General features: G+C 43.5%; 1 protein-coding gene across 3 annotated transcripts in view; it reads left to right on the forward strand.

Annotated features, from left to right (window-relative positions):
- The window catches only part of RABGAP1L (RAB GTPase activating protein 1 like), a 462,175-nt gene that overhangs the window by 47,208 nt on the left and 398,158 nt on the right, over window positions 1-16,809 (forward strand). For all 3 annotated transcript variants that reach the window (XM_019530871.1, XM_019530872.1, XM_019530870.1), the window contains 4 exons: window positions 3,129-3,339; window positions 7,469-7,643; window positions 9,491-9,651; window positions 9,979-10,089. In XM_019530871.1, the coding sequence (XP_019386416.1) occupies window positions 3,129-3,339; window positions 7,469-7,643; window positions 9,491-9,651; window positions 9,979-10,089 (658 nt within the window). The remainder of the gene's footprint in view (window positions 1-3,128; window positions 3,340-7,468; window positions 7,644-9,490; window positions 9,652-9,978; window positions 10,090-16,809) is intronic.

Consider the following 16,809-nt stretch of genomic DNA (forward strand, 5'->3'; position numbering starts at 1 on the left):
GGGGGGTGTCCCCCAGGGACCAGTCGGCAGGGGGGAGGGGGAGGTCCCCTGAGCTGTAGCAAAACCAGAAGTGCTGCCAGCTTCTCTGTGCCATTTCAACTTATCCCCTGGAGCTTTCCAAAGTATACCCAGAGGTACATATACCCCTGATTGAAAACCCGTGTCTTAGTGCATGGAGGGCTTCAAGAAACAGCAAAACTGGTCTCAGATGAGTGCCTCCAGTTTATCAGTGAGTTCAAGGGGGAATGTAGTAAAGGAAAAATTTCTTCTTCTGCAGTTAAGACGGTGAGGACCAACTTTTTGGCAGATGTCCCACAAATTAAGCCTGTGTCTTCCCTAGATACCACACAAGACCCCTTTCCTTGCCCTATCTGCTGCTGTACTGCTTTCCCCTTCCCTTATCTGGCATGTGCCCTGCACAGAGGCCTTCTTTGTCCCTTGTAGTATGCATGCTGCAGGTTGGCCATCCCTGAATTAAGGTACCTATTCTAGCAATGTGGAGTAGATTATTTGATACTGTGACAGGTGTGCCGCTTCGGGGTCTGTCCATTAGTGACCCTGCCCACCTGTTATGGGCCAGCTGCTTGTGTTCTAGCCTGCCATGCCTTGTTAATTGCTTAATTAGAGGATGTTAATTCAGTGGGAGGCTGCCCATTTTCTGCCCCGATGCCAGGGGGCACTATCTGCAGCTCTTTTCCTTCCCTTACACCACAGCCCAAGCCTCGCAGATGGTACTCACATAGGTTAGTCTGGGCCTTACAATATTCTGGCCCCCTTGTCCCCCCTGGGTTTTCCGTGGCCCTGCTCGCGCCGGGGTCCCCACACTACTGGGGGTCCCCTATGAAGCCTCTTCCAACCCCTAATAGCCTCACCCAAACCACCGGTCTAAACAGTGAACACAAAACACAAGCCCCTGGGCTATAGCATAAAATCTAAGCTGTCCAGCTAAACAACATTCAAGCTCTACCAGGGAATTCTCCACCCCGTAACAGCAATCAGGAGCTGCTCGTGCAGTCAGGCTTCTCCCCTCCGCTCTGGCAGAGCTGCTTCTCCCTTGGCTGCTGGCGGGGAACTGCCTGCCTGGCCTCAGCCTAGGGTTATATGGGAGCCAGGCCCTGCCCCTTCTGGTCAGCTGACTCCCACCAGTTACCCTGGCAGCCCATAGCTGGATTCCTTACTTATTGCTCCATAAGTAGCGGGCACCTCAGTGCCCTGCTACAGATACCTACAAACATAAAGGGGTGGGAGAAGAGGATTAAGAGTAAGTGTGCGAGCAGTGTAGAAAACAAAAAATCTGAGTCAGATGAAGAATTGGCAAGTCATAGAGATGTCTGGTTGAACTGTGGCACAGATTCAGTCAGCTCTGGTGGTGGAAATCTGTTTTAGTAAAACTGAAGAAAAATTAAATAACGTGTTGGCCACAGTTAGTAGTAATTATTCCTAGTCCCTTTACGTGGCTCTTACAGATGCAGAACCTAACATTACCATCTCTGAGGAAGGTGTTCAGGATTAGGAGGAAGAACTATAGTAGGCCTAGCCCATAGGCCAAATCTGGCTCCTCAAGTTGGGAAATTTGGTAGTGGAGGAGTGGTGGTAATTAATACTGCCATGCCTTTGCTGCTGCCAAAATACCCAGCCCTGTATGACAGTCTGGGACTGGACTCCTTTCCCCTTCACTGTTGCATCTGGCCTGTGGAGGGACTGGGCAATGCCCATCTGGCCTGTGGGGCAAAAAGATTGTGGTTAGGCCCTTAGGATTCTGAATCTGCTGTAGGGAAAGGCAGATATCCCATGTAATACTTAGAAATCTAGCATCCAAAACTTTTAATCTAAAAATGTTATCTATTATAATTTAAAATTGAAAGGAACTAGATGCTGTTACCAGCGCAGAATAGACATTCAATTCTTTGCATGGTCCACCCCAGCAGTACTGTGCTCTGTACTGCTTTTCCAAAGGGGTCTGAGTGTCAAGAATTAAGTAGGCTCGGTGTTGAAAAACAGACAGTTTAGGGTGTGATTTAAGCTATAGTTTGATCCTTATGCCTGCAAGAAAGATGATAAAATTTGTCAGCTTTAGGAGAATATTCTTTTTGTTGTGGGAGACAATTGGATAAATGCCCCTAAATTTTGATCAACTCTAACCTGTGCCACTGAGGTACAGAGTTCAAGGCAACATAAATAAGTGAACTTTAGAGTGTGCTGGAAAAACAGCTGTCAGACAGTAAGGAGTTACCAATCTTAACTTTGTGTGAACTTACATTTCCCTGTATTAGATGCATATAGATATAGGTTTTATGAGTATAAAGGTATTACATGTTAAAGGTGAAATTCAGCATTTTGTGAGAGGTTGCTGCAATGCCTCGGTGTTAGGAAAAGAAGAGTATTTCACATTCAAGCTTGTCAAACTCTACCAAGTCAAAGATAGAGTTTTGTTTTGTTTTGTTTTTTTTACTGGTCTAGTAAAAGACACCACCCAAAGAAATCCTTGCCTTGCATAATTCCTGGACCATCATGGCTATGAGATTATCCTACCAATCCCATTGGAACACTGGGCCATTAAATAACAAACTTCTCATAATTGGATGTAAACCATGAAGTATTATGAGAATATAAGAGGATTAAAATGGGTTCAGATGTGTTTTGTTGCAGGCTTGGTTAAAGGATAAACCTGTTCCACTATGAAGTGGATCCAGTGGATGAGGTTCTGTGAAGATGATGAGAGGTAAATGGTTTGGTATGTCCACCAGCTTCAAGTTTAGCAGCAGTGGTAGGGTAGCTTACATGTATTTTATTCAAAGTATTTAACCTGACTGTTGAACAGGATGGACCCACAGACAGTAGATAAAGATGCTGATGTAAATGTAAAGGTATTTCTAGAATGGTTTATATAACTAAACAAATCAGTGTGGATCTTTTTCACTGCTAACATTTCACAAATGTACTGCATTACAGCCCTTTCATAAATGCCATTCAATGTCCTCCTGACTTTTGTCTAGGGTAGCACTTCCTGGAGTTTGCTTTAGTATACTGAAAAATTCTTTCAGGTTTACATCCTTAGATTTGGAAGGCAAGTCATACTTTATTTATACTAAAGGTAGGAGTTTAATTGTTCTTTTCTTCCTTTTCAGAAATCTCTGCTCCCAGACCCTCTTCTCCCAGCGAACCACCAGAAGAGGACAGTGTATTATTTAATAAACTGACATACCTAGGCTGTAGAAAGGTTTCTGCCCCTCGCAATGAATCAGAAGCTCAGTGTGCAATGGCAGCTATGAAATCCTCAAGCCAATCGCCTCTTCTCGTGACTCTCTATGTTCCGAATGTCCCAGAAGGCTCTGTAAGGTAAACTATAGGAGTTACTACTTAAACGAACAAAAAAAACTTGGGTTGCAACCTTGTTCCAGCACGGTGTTTTCAGTGAAATAGATAAGGGCAACATGGGCCCAAAAAGCTAATTTATCAAAAAATCAGTTTTCAGCCTGCTAAATAATCTGACAAAATAACTGAAAATCCAGGAATTTTAACCAAGTCGGTAAGATTTCCTAATGGGGGGAAATATTAGGGGGTGTGTGAAGCAGGCCGTATTCGATTTGGACTCAGATTTGGCCCAATTCAGGGGACAGTGATTCGATTTGTTAATTTGGATCACTGTCCCAATTCGATTTGGTCAAATCTGAATCGGAAGATTTGATTCTGATTCGGAGAATCTGCGGTTTGACCATAGACACAGGTTTATATGTTTTTTCTACATGCCTTGAGGTACCAGGTGTGGCTCGTGAACACTGAGATGGTGGGGTGGATGGAGTGTCCCACAGGACCACAGGTGGACTTCCGATCCACTTCCAGGTCTGCTGCTGAGTGCGGCCCTCCCCTGCTCCCTGGACCCTGGAGGCAGCAGTCGCTGAGTCAAGGGGCGGGGTGGAGGTCCCCCACATGCTCCGTGGTAGACCTGGAAGTAAACCAGAAGTGTTTCTGGGGGCTGCCAAATCGGGCCGAATCTCCTTCGAATTGAATCAGCAACCAAAACGTCACACAGCCCTAGAGAATATACAAGTTTTATTTTAAATCTTCAACATTTTTAATATTAAAGCTCTTTATTTCAGAGTGTTTGTGAGACAGAGATTGAATTAGCAGAACTCTTTGATGCTTTTTGTGAGATCTGACTATTTTTCTGTATATTCCGAGTTGTGTTTAACAGTAGACTGCACTACATAATGAGATAAGTATTCAGCCTGTCAATGCAAAATATCTCAAGTTGATACCAATGAGTGTCACCTTTTGATAAATTCCAGAACATCATGTTTGGGATACTTAAAATCATGCTCAAACTTCTAAAAGAACATAAGTAATGCCATTTACTGGGTCAGCATCAGTGGAGTTTTACTTTATGTTCTGGGATGTGGTTGGGCTGCAATTTGCTGCAGTGTGTTCCAGATCTAAAGAGGATGGGCAGCTTCCTCCATCATGCAAGAGAGCCATGCTGACTCTGCTGCCCAAAAAGGGAAACCCCAGATGTGAGGAATTGGCACCTAGTTTTGCTGCTCTGCAAGGACTGCCAGGTCATAGTGAAAGTCGCCTTGTTACAATTGAAGTCTGTGTTCAAGTACAACACATCTATCCAGAGCCTTATTTTATTTCTGGTTTGTCTAGACTGCAAAAATATTATGTATTCATAAAAGGACAGTTGTAAAGATGATATTGTTGATGAGTTGGGTAGACCTGTAATTCAAATCATAGGTGAAGAAATGCATCTAACTTAGGTCAATAACCTTTAAAAATGTAGTCTTATTTATGATGAAATCATGGTACTTAAGTTCTGAATTTTGCTTAAAATTCCAAATGATTTAAATGGAAGAAGCATATGCTTTACTTAGTCTGGTTGGTTTTATAACTATACTGTCCTTTAACTTTTTTCTTGAGATATAAATTCATGTTAGGCATAGGCCCAGTTGTATAATGCTAGTATCTGAGGTATTTTTCCATAATGAAATTATTTATTAAGAAGTTATCTTCCTTTAAATATGAACACTATTTTGTCAATTTCCTTTTTACTAGCTTCTTTTTGTGGTTATCATAATATCCCTGGTACATCATTTGTTTTGAAACAAACATAAGGAACATTGTTTTTATTTCAGTAAGTTGAGTGGGCAAAATCTGTCAGTGAATTAATATTTCCAGCATGGTAAAATATTAGTATTCTAAATGGAAACCACAAGGTGTGGTGCCTTGGCAGTGTTTCCAGGGTGATCATATATTTTTGGGAATTATCTGACCTTTGTAGGAGTGCTGAGGTCATGCAAAGGGGAAAGAGTTATAGGTTTCCCTTGCTTTATGTGGTAGATGCATTCCTGAAAAACTGCACATAACTCGAATATGCATAAAGGGAATGCACTTTACAAGCTAATAAATAGCTGCCTGGCCTATGTAATCAAGACCTTGATTGCATCAGCAGCAAGAAAGTGTGATGGGGCCGGGGCAGTGCTAGGCTGTTCCCAGTGGGGGTGCTGGGCCGGACTCTGCTTGGGGTGGGCAGTGGTGGTGCTATGGTGGGGGGTGGGCTGCAGCCACCTTAAAATTTTCCATAGCCCACCCCTCAACCTGCTCTCCCAGAGCTCCTGCTGCCTACTCTGAGTGCAGTGTGGCCCAATCCCCCTGATGGGAAGAACCCAGCCCCATGGGCTGGGGAGAGTGGGGCCTTGATCCTCTCTCCACCAGTGGTGAGGGAAGGAATGCGGCTGAGGCAGGTGCTACGTAGCTGGGGCAGGGCATGGGGACAGTGGGTGCAGTTCCTGCTGCTATGGGCTGCTGCTGTGAGTTGGGGGCCAGGCTGGGCTCTTCCTGGTGGGAGGGTTGAGCCATGCTGAGCTTGGGGCAGGTGGCAGTGGTACTGGGAGGGAGGATAGGGGAGACTATGGTGAATTTTGGGGTGGCTGCAGTCTCCTCCTGCCTCTGCAGCCCCGCTCCCAGCACCACCTGCCCCAAGCATGGCCTGGCTCAGGCCTTGCCAGGAAGAGCCCCAGCCTACAGTGGCAGCCCATAGCAGCAGGAGCTGCCCCTCCACCCCCACCCTGCACCCAACAGCCAGGTTGGGTGGTGGCAGCTCTGGGAGGGGCTACGGAGGGACTGCAGCCAAAAATTTGCTGTAGCCCCCAGACCCTCTTCCCAGCATCCCTACCGCCTGCTCCAAGCACAGCATGGCCTGACCCCACCCTGCTGAGAAGAGCCTGGCCCCAGGGGCTGGGGTGGGTGGGGCCTCGATCTGCCTCCCCACCAGTGGTGAGGGAGGGAGTGGAGCTGGGGCTGGGGCACAGCCCCAGTTCACAGTGGCAGCCCATAGCAGGAGGAGCTGTGTCTCCTGTCCTGCCTTTTGCCCCAGCTCCAGCCCCATGCCCTCCCTCACCACCAGCAGAGGGGCAGATTGAGGTCCTACTCACCCCAGTCTCTGCTCCTGCCTGTGTCCTAGTCCCTCCCTCACGCCTGGGGCCTTGATCTGCCCCCTGCCCATGGCCCTTTCCCCTCCCCCCACAGATGTACCTGCTGGTGATTGCATGAGAGTTAATTTATCTTGTATATAACAAATTTTGTATATAAAAAGGGTCATCGCATAAGGGTGAATTTGTATATACAGAACCCGCATAAAGCAAGGGAAACCTGTATTGAGCTGACTTCAAACAGAGTATGCAGATCATTTATACTTGAATTTATGGCTGATCTTTGGACTTTTTGACCCACTTGACAAAAAAACTTAGATCTATTTCCTGTATATTTATGGATAAAATATTAAGGCAGTACACAGCAGAATGTAAGAGAGAGCTTTTGATTTATAAAATGAAGTAAAAGTTTAAACACACTCTGGAAAAATAAAAATAGGAAATCAATGTAGTTGGGAAAATTAAATTTATAGTATGCATAGAAAATATTTGGATAGCTGGAAAGCATGCTTGCAATATTGGTAACCTTGTACACATTCTAGAAAGAGGAGCTTTTAGGTGTGCCAACTGAAGTTAAACTTTCAAGTAACTTTGTTTCAGATTCCTGCAAGATACATGTCCATGATCTGTATTTAGAAAGGAGCTGATTTAAAGGGCCCGTATTGAAACGGTGACTTAAAGAGCTGCCTGTTCTGTTCCCTTGCTGCTGAATTGGTGTGCCCTGTTGGCATTTAGGTGACACGCAGTAAGCAGAGGTGGAGTGCTGGGAATTGGCAGCCCCTGACAGTGGCTGGGTAGCACTTGCCTGACCCATAGCTCTGAAGGTTGCTGACCCCTGGCTTGTACTGTATTAAAAATGTTTTATATCTTTCTGAACTTTTAAAAATCTTGGGTCCTTTTATTCAGTACTAGCTGTTGTATTTTTTTGGGGCAATAGCTTATTCAGTTACAGAGAGGCCAGTAGATAGTTTGATATAATATTGATTGATTTAAATGATTTTATGTTTCCTCCTCCTCTTCTCCCCCTTCTTCCCCAAAAGAATAATTGACCAGTCCAGCAATATGGAGATAGCTTCCTTCCCAATCTACAAAGTGGTGTTCTGCGCACGGGGGCAAAATGGGACTCCAGAGTGTGACTGCTTTTCATTTACTGAGAGCTGTTGTGGAACAGAGGAGTTTCAGGTTCATGTTTTCTCCTGTGAGATTAAAGAGGCAGTAAGTATAAACTTTACCATAATAACTTAACATAACAAACTTTTTTTAGTATCATTTCCAATCTTTTAGTGTGTCAGTCACATGATGTAAAATTATATTAAACACTTTTTATTTTTGTATCCAGAAGATTTCACAAGATGTATGTATAGCTATTGATTCCTGAATATTAAAAGAGTTCAGAAGTTACTTTAATACTTATCAAAGATAGTCCTTCAGTAGGACCTGCATAGTCATGTTATGCTGCACTGTTGTGAGGAATGAGTTGAAGGTTAATTATTAGTGCTTTAGTCCTGTTTGTAAGTAGGGTTGAGATTATTGAGGTGGAAACATGTTTACATTTTAGAGCTTTAATGTATTCTCTCAAGTAACACAGATTTTTCTGAGGTGTTAGAGCACTGGGACATTTGAGGGACCAAGATTTTGAGGCTGGAGATGCATAGTGTGACAGAAGGCAAACTCGAGACTGGATCTCAAGTTGGCCTGCCCTCCTGCCTAGGGTAGTCTGCCCTAATACGCCTGCTACAACTTGAATGTTTTAAAATATAATATGTGGGAGGGTGCCCTTACACAACACTGATGCCAGGGGATGCTATCCATGGCTCTGAATCTTCCCTACAGCGTGGCCCATGCCCCATGGGTAGCATCTAGGTTATAATTGCTCCCCAGTCTGAGACTGTGGCAAATTCAGTCCACCATTGGTCTCCATTCATGCTCACTCACTCTGCCTCCTTATACAATGAGGAAAAAGTGGACACCTATGGCAATTAGTATGTGTGTACCTATCCTCTTTCTTTCTTCAGCGTCGTGACTCCCCCACCTCCTGGTCTTAGTTGACTAACATTGTATTTAAGTAACCTAGTGGCATTCCCTTGCTCACCCCCATCCCTCCTATGTTAGTCCCTTGGTCAGGTGCTTTGTATTTTCCTTATGGCTTTGTCATTTTTCTTTTTTTTGATGACCCTTCACATACACTAATAAAGCTAGAACTGCTATTGACAGACAGTAAGCTGGGCAGGCTGTGTGCAAATGTGAAATCTATTGAAGGAAGCAATTCCACTTTTTTCTGTCCTCTATACTTGAGTTCAGAAGTTTAATCAGAAAAATGAGTGTTGAAGTAGCATACATTTTAGTCAAAGCAGGGCTGTCCACCAGGTGGCCCATGGACTGCATGTTGTCTGAAAAGGGCTTAATGTCCAGCCCCTTGGCTCTCACCCCACCACGGTTCCCCCATTCCTCTGGCTGCAATAGCAATTGGTGTCTCCAGGCTCTCCCTCTCTCCTTTGACTGCTTTTTGCTTTTGCCCTGGGGATGGGGTAGTGTGTCAGCACAGGGAAATAAGATGTGTGAGCCTGCAGCTGCACTGGGTGCATGTGGTAACTGGAGTTGTATGTGAGGGTGGGGGGTGGGGATTGTGCCCACATGATGCAGCAGTGGTTGGGGGCATGCTTACTGCAGTGCGGAAGGAGAGAATTGCACTTGTTCATTTCCACAGTGCAGTGGGGGCAGGAACGCTTCCATGTGACACACCTGGTACAGCCTATATCAGGTGCAGTCCCTGGAACATGTGGCCTCCAGGGGCTTAGATGTTGGACAGCATTGTGTCAAAGTATACTGTGTTCACTACTTATAGTGCATACTGAGAATTCATCATGTCAAGAAAAGTTTCATCTATGAATAAATCACGAGTGTAAACTTGTTACTAAAGAGCCTGGAGGATATATTTCTAAACCTATCCATACAATGAGAAACTGTCCCTTGAGAGATTACGTTACAATGGTCTATATTCATCATAGTAAAATAAATGGATATTATAAATGTTCTTAACTTATTTTTCTCTTTCTCTCCAGGTCAGCAGAATCTTATATAGTTTCTCAACGGCATTCAAACGTTCTTCCAAACAAGCATCGGATCAAGTAAAAGACTCTGTTCTTCCTACCCCAGATAGTGATGTGTATACTTTCACTGTCTCCTTAGAGGTTAAAGAAGATGATGGAAAAGGAAATTTTAGGTAAGCTGGAAAAATGGAGGAAGATGCACACACTTATGTTACAAATGTATGTAGTGTTTTTTTTGAGGGGTGCATGATTATTTATCGTGTAGTGAATAAATGTAATATAGTTTTATTCTCTTGCTTTATACTAAGTTTTTAAGAAGTTTTCCTTCATTTTTGTAGTTCTCAAATATACTTTTAAAGAAAAGCCTCATTGTTTTAAACCACTTATTTTCAAAGCAGTGTTAATCATGTTTTAGAAGTATGTTAAAGGCCTAGATTTTGGTAAGTTATTCAACTATATAACTATTTGTGCTAATAGAACTCTCTTCTTTTGTTTTTCAGCCCTGTGCCAAAGGACAGAGAGAAGTTTTATTTCAAACTGAAACAGGGAGTTGAGAAGAAGGTGGTAATCACAATCCAGCAACTCTCAAATAAAGAATTGGCCATTGAAAGGTAAGCATACTAATAATGAAATAATGCTAATTTAAGCATAAAATCATGGTGTCTGATATACTTGTCGTATCATGATCATCTTGAGAAAGCTATAATGAAATCAAAGATCAGGAAGTATTCTTATAGAAGTCATCAAAATGGAACTCCACTTGTGTAGTATAATGCATCTAGCTGTGAGTGATCTCAGTAAGCCTCTGCTGTTTGCTAGAGCAGGGGTGTCAAACGTATGGCCTTGCAGGCTGGATCTGACCTATGAAGTTGCTCCATTTGGCTTGCCAGGCTACTGGCAGGCCAGAAAATTTGGAAATATGGCTAGCAGTGGGTGTGACCTGTCACAGAATCTATAGCCCCATTGGATATGGCCTTCAGAGGCCGTCAGGTAGGTAAGGGCTATGCCATCACAGCTCTGCTTGCCTTGTGACGATTTGAGGCTGCTTCTGCCACTGCCTCTACTGTAGCCACTGCATGACCTTGCAGATCCGGCCTGTGAGAAGCTCCATGTTCTATATCTGGCCTGAAGAGTGGAGTGTGTTTGATAACCCTGTTAAAAGAATGTCCATATAGTTGAAATTTGTAGGGCGGTTGTAAGATGGTATTGTTTAGTAGAGGCTTCCAGATGAGATGTCCTTACTGATAGGGCTGTGTAAGTGAGACTCCTAGCATCTCTCTCCAGGTAAATGGACATCTGGGTCCATTCTGCATTACAGAGATTTTGCTGGCCTAGCTATGGTTGCTGGGTGTTTGACAAGATTTGTATCTCCCCCCCAGTTGTACTGGCCAAAGCCCTCATGTGGACACATTTATGCTGAGAACAAAGCACTCATATGTGGTACTTGGGTGCAGTGGGGTAAAGAAATGGACCTGTACTGCAAGTTCATATACATCTGCCAGAAGGTGCCACCAACATAGCTTTATCAGCATAACCATAATGTTACGGCGTCCAAAGCGTAGGCAGTCCCTAGGAGTGGAATCTATGTGGACAGTTGCTCAGGGAAAGAATGTCTAGCCTGCATTAACTCTCTGACCTGTGTCATGTTGATGGATTCCACAGCCTGTCCTTCTCGGCTGTGACTGTCACTTAGTTTTGACACTTAGTTCTTCAACAGTACAAGTGAGTTATCCCCACTGTTCCTTTATGCCTTTTGGCTGGTGGGGAGTTAGAACAGATATGTAGTGGGCAGCGTGTCCCTGAATGAGCCCTGTGAGCCAAAAGAATTTGAGTTCACATATAAGGTACATGTCCACATGGATCCCACCCTTGGTGGACAATGCATTTTGAAGAATCATAGTTATGGCGAAGTAAGTAGCTGTCGTTTCATCATAAAGCATACTAACTGGCCTGTAGTTTGTGCAATGCTGTGTATAGCTTTGTCTTTATTAATAGTATTTAAAAATATTCCACCAGGTGGCAGTCTTACAAAAGAGTTTTGAGTTTACTTTCAGTCTTGCCAATAGTGTGAAGAATCCAGAAAAGAGTTATAATGTCACTCTAAAAGAGTCATAAAATAACCACGAATTTCTCCTCGTAGAAAAAAGCAAAAACTCATTACTGTCTCTTCCTAATTTTGTTAGAAGTCATATATTTCTAAGACGAAAATTTAAAGATTTTTTTGGTTAGCTAAAATACAATAAATACCTACTGTAGCCTGTGCTTCCATAGCCTGAAATTCCATTCTTGTTCTTCAGGAGCTTTTTTCTTTTAATATGCTGTTTTAAATCTGTGGGGTTTTTAGTTATAGCTTGTGAATTCATAGTCATAAAAAACTTTCTTTATTTGCTGATTGATTTAGCAATGGAGTATCAAGCAGCCTGAAAGCACAAATGAAGATTAAACATAATTATTATTTGGCTTGGGAACCATTATGATACAGTCTTATTAAATGTACTTACTTATTCAGTTTTTCCTACTTGATAACTTCCACATGACCCCTGAATAATTTTAATTTATAGGTTGGGGCTACAATGGACAGCAGAATTAAGATTGCATAGGCAATTAGAAATGCCACATTTACTAACTTTTTTGTGTGCTTGAACTTGCAATCTAAAGAACTTTCGTAGTTTTCATGTGAAATATAGACTAGAAAAAAATATCAATACAAGAGAAAAGCAAAGCTGTATTCTGTTTAAAATATTTGACTTCTAATTTTTCATATTAAACAGGATTTCTTTTTATAAAAAGATTTAAAGTTTCAAAAAATACCCTTTGAGAGGAAGCAGACTATGGGAAAACTTTAGTTCTGAAGGTATTTAGTTGGGTCTGGAGTACAATGCAAGGGTGTTGCTCAGGAGTAATAGAATTGTTTGAGGCCTTTCATGTTTTTCACTGATCCTAGTTGGTAAATCCTTTGTTCTTGGATTTCAGCATCAGGGTGTGTTTTGAAATGTGTTAATTAGTGTTCCATTTTTGATTCTCAGATGGGCACTTAACTTTTTGCAGAGCTGGTGAAGGGTACAGGCTGATGCTTCTGTTAGAAATTCATCTAACCGTTTATGTTACCGTTGATGACTACAGTCAGCAAAGAGCAAAATCTATTTATAACAAAGATGATCATATATATTGTTGCTAGGGGTGCATCAATAGAGATTTTCTTGGCTGATACCAATAGCTTGATTTGTTAACCAGACAATATCAGCCGATACTGATCCAATAGCCGATTTACAGGAATGCAGCCAGGCATCTTGGAGAGCAGTATCCTGTTGGTAAGTCTGTTGGGGTGGGAAGGGGCATTGGGGGGGGGCAGTTCAAGGCATCTGCAGTAATGGAAGGAGTGGGGCAAGGGCAGGCGCTGCCCAGCCAGGGCAGTGAATGGGACCCTGGGGTTGAGAGTGGGACAGAGGCATGGGCAGTTTGTCCAGGAGGCTTGGGGGTGCTGGGAAGGAGGGTGGCTCCCCACTGCTGCATGCACCTCCAGGGGAGGGATGGGGGGCATGTCTCCCCAGATTTGTGTATGGGGTGGAGGTGGGCTATAGGCTCAGGGCCAGGGGCTGTACCAGCCTTTTCCTGGTAGGGGGGCTGTGCTGGGGCTGGGTTTGGAATGGGATGGAGCAAGGCAAGCTCAGCTGTGCAGAGCGGGCAGGTGGTGGCACTATGGGAGACTATGAGGGGGCTAGGGTGAGTTTTGGAGTAGCTATAGCCCCCCCAAAACCTTCCCCCTAGCGCAGCCCCTCTTCGGTCACTCCACTCTGCTGCTTTCCCTTGCGTAGCCAGCACAGGGCTCCCATCCCCTGCTGGCCCCACAGTGGGGGGCTCCCAATGGAAAGGTAGCAGAGTAGAGTCCTCTGAGTGGGGCTGGCACTGGCAGGGTGTGGGGAGGGCTATAGCCACCCCAAAATTCACTTTAGCCCCTCCTTAGGTACCCCTCCCAGTGCTGCCACTGCTGCCTACCTGCTCACTCTGTGCCACTGAGCCTGGTTTGGTCTCACCAGCTCAGACTCTCTGCCAGGAGGGGGCTGGCACAGCCCTGAGCCCACAGTGGGCAGCCCACCTCTGTCCCATCCACAAAGCTGGGGGCCATGCTCCTCACTGCCTCCTCCAGGGGTGCGCACAGCGGCAGGGAAATGTTCCCCTCCCCAGTCCCCTGCACCCGACGGATGAGTCACCCATAGCTCCGTCCCACTCTCAGCCCCAGGGTCTGATTTACTGCCCTGACTGGGCACCCCCTGCCCCACCCCCTCACTGTGGGGGACTCAATCTTCTCCCCTCCCCCACCTTTTCCCTTCCCTCCCCCACACCCTTTCCCTTCCACAGACTTACTGGAAGGATGCTGCTCCCTAAGCTACCAGTCTGCATTCCTGGCCATGTGCATGCTGCCACTGTGCAGATGCATGCAGCATTTATCGGTAACATTATTGGCTACACTGGCCAAAAAAAGTCAACAGCTGGTAATGTTAATTTTCCTTTTATCAGTGCTGATCGATATGTGACCAGTATATTATTGCACCTCTAATTGTTGCCTTCCTGTACTCCAATTTGTTGGAGATTTGTTTTGGTTATGTAACTCTGGGTTGCTGGTGGGGAAGAAGAAAGGAAAATCCTTTTAGATTAATTGATTGAGTTGTTTGGTGTCCCCAGAGTCTTGGTAATATAGTTCCTAGCAATCAGGGATAATCCAGGAGTATTTGTTACGTTATTGTTTCATTTTTACAAAAATGAAATACTTTTAGCTGTTTGTATGTTTTTAAAGAAACACCAGTAATTACCCCAACTTATTCTATACTACAAAAACATTAGCATCTAAGGGTTCACACTTGCTGTCATTCAGACACTTTCAAGTTCCTATAGTTGAAGGCTAGCAAATTACCATATTTACTCAAATATAAGATGAGGTGCCCCAACAGTTAGCGTGGGAAAAGCTCCTTGCCTTTTATTTGCATACAAGGAAAGCTCATTAAACTGCTTCTAAAGCTGCATGTGCTTAGTAATGGAAACCAGCTATGAAGCTGATTCAGTACAGTCAACATTGATCATGACTTAAGACACATGACCCATATTGGGCAAACATAGTCATGGGAACCCATCACAGGGATAGGTTAGTGCAGTCCATTTGAGTAAGGTATATATGCCCATTATCCTCTGTCCCTCTCAGCGCCAACTCTTCCACGTCCTGATGAGGTGCTACTTTGAATACATTTTGACTTCCTCTTCACTTCCACAGCTGAGCTGTGCCTTTTTCTTTCTCATTTCCAATGATTCCTGTTTCTTAACCAACCTTAAAATCTGGCAAACATCACAAAACAGGGCCCCAAATAGTTCATCCAGAATTCCTCTGTTGTCTCCTTTCTCAGCCTGTCACATACAGCTCCACGCTGCCTTTCATGAGGTGGAGCTGGAGCAGGTTGCCCTGCAGCTCACCTGCATATAAAGTTTTGGAGGATCCCAAGCCCTGTGATGAGAACATCCCATTCGAGTCATGAGTAGGGGGGTACTTAGCACATGGGTTCTTTGTAGGTGGTATTTGGAGTGTACATGCGTACTGAGCTGTGGGAGCACCATAGCTTGAAACATTGTTGATGCTGCTGGGGCACAGCCTAACAAACTGGTAAATCATGAGCCTTTTGGCCTTGGTCTGATATCATGCATCGTTTGTAATATATACAAGTAGGTAAAAAAGTGCTGCTTAAAAGTGTGTTTATGGAGTATCTGTGCTAAAACTTGCAGCAGTTCCAAAAAGGGAAAATACATCAATTCTGGATGAACTAAGCTGATGGGTACTCATAATGATTTGGCTATATGCAAATTACTACAGGCATGTTTATTTCAAGTTCAGTGTTTTTCAGATTTGCCCTTCACTTCCATGGGTTCAAGGAGAGCAGGGTATGACAGTATGGGGGAGGAGAAAGGGTTGCAGGGGAAAGTTGTGGTGGCAGAGGGCAAGAGAGCCACTAATACCCTCCTCCCCAGATGTTTTTTCCCCTTCTGTAGCAGTTTGATGGGAACAAATTTAAATTAAACTTTCATAAATTATATTCTGTACCTGGAAATTTATAACACACTTATACATTTTCCATATATAGACAACTTCCCAACAGTTAGATTCTAGTATTCAGGGTCATGTTATATTTGAGTAAATATGGTAGATTTCAAACTTTGCATGAAGATTCTGGGACATCATAGCATTATTTTTATAAATGTATTTTATACCTTATTTTCCACAAGTGCTTCAAGGAACTTGTTATAAGAAATTTGTAGACTGCTGCTTATCAGGATTTCAGTACCTGACATTCTTGTGCCTCGTTGTTCTACATGAGAAAGCACAAGGTAGGTACTGGTGAGAGTTTGCTATAGACTGCCAAATTAGGCTGCATTTGTGCAGGATAAACAGTTCCTTTAAACTTGTATTAGATGATTTGTCTTGAGCAGGTAGGGGTCTAGGTGGGTTTTTTGAGATTTCATTCCAATTTTTTTCTGATTCTATATGTAGAACAAACTCATGACTGGGAGTAGGATGATGGGGGAATTTTAGTCTGGAGAGCTTAAATTGGAGATTGTTCCCAAAACTTACTTAGAGTTTTAAAAACTAGGTTTTATAACAGTTGTTGGAACTTTTGGGGTGGTTTATAAGTGTGGTTGATAAATAATTGCATTGGCATTCAATAAACTTCTGTGCATCCTTTGACTTAGTACTGCCTAACAACCAGATTTAAAAATTGACTCTGCAAAATCACATAACATACATTAAATAAAAACTGTGGATAACTGATGGATCTCAAAGTAATTGTAAATAGGGTATTTCTAATGCAATTTTGCAGGAGGCCCTTGCTTGAGCCGTAGCTAATGTCTTTCATTAATGATCTGGAAGTAATATGTTCCTAGTAAAACTTACAGATGGCGCACATAGGTTTGAGTGGTGTGCAGTGACGGATCATTTGTGTACTGTCCATCTGATTGTGTGCCACTCTGGCCCATACAAAGGTAAGATGCATTTTGTTAAGGTTAATGCAACTTCCTGCGCCTAGGAAACAAGCATTTAGGTGATGTTTGTATGGTGCAGATCATTTTTGGAAAACAGTGACTTGGAAAAGGGCATAATGGTCATAGTGGATAATCAACTGAACATAAGCTTTTAACATGGTGCAGTGGTTATGATTGTCCATATATGATCCTTGGATGTAGAAGTGGGATGGGATGATGACTAATGAAAACATTGCTGGAAAGCTGTATTTTGTTTTGGTTGCTGTGCTGTAAAAAGAACTGGTGAAGGGTATACCTCAAGTAGTAGA

This window comes from Crocodylus porosus, unplaced genomic scaffold (assembly GCF_001723895.1).
Source record: "Crocodylus porosus isolate Cpor-Errol unplaced genomic scaffold, CroPor_comp1, whole genome shotgun sequence".
Taxonomy (NCBI): Eukaryota; Metazoa; Chordata; order Crocodylia; family Crocodylidae; genus Crocodylus; species Crocodylus porosus.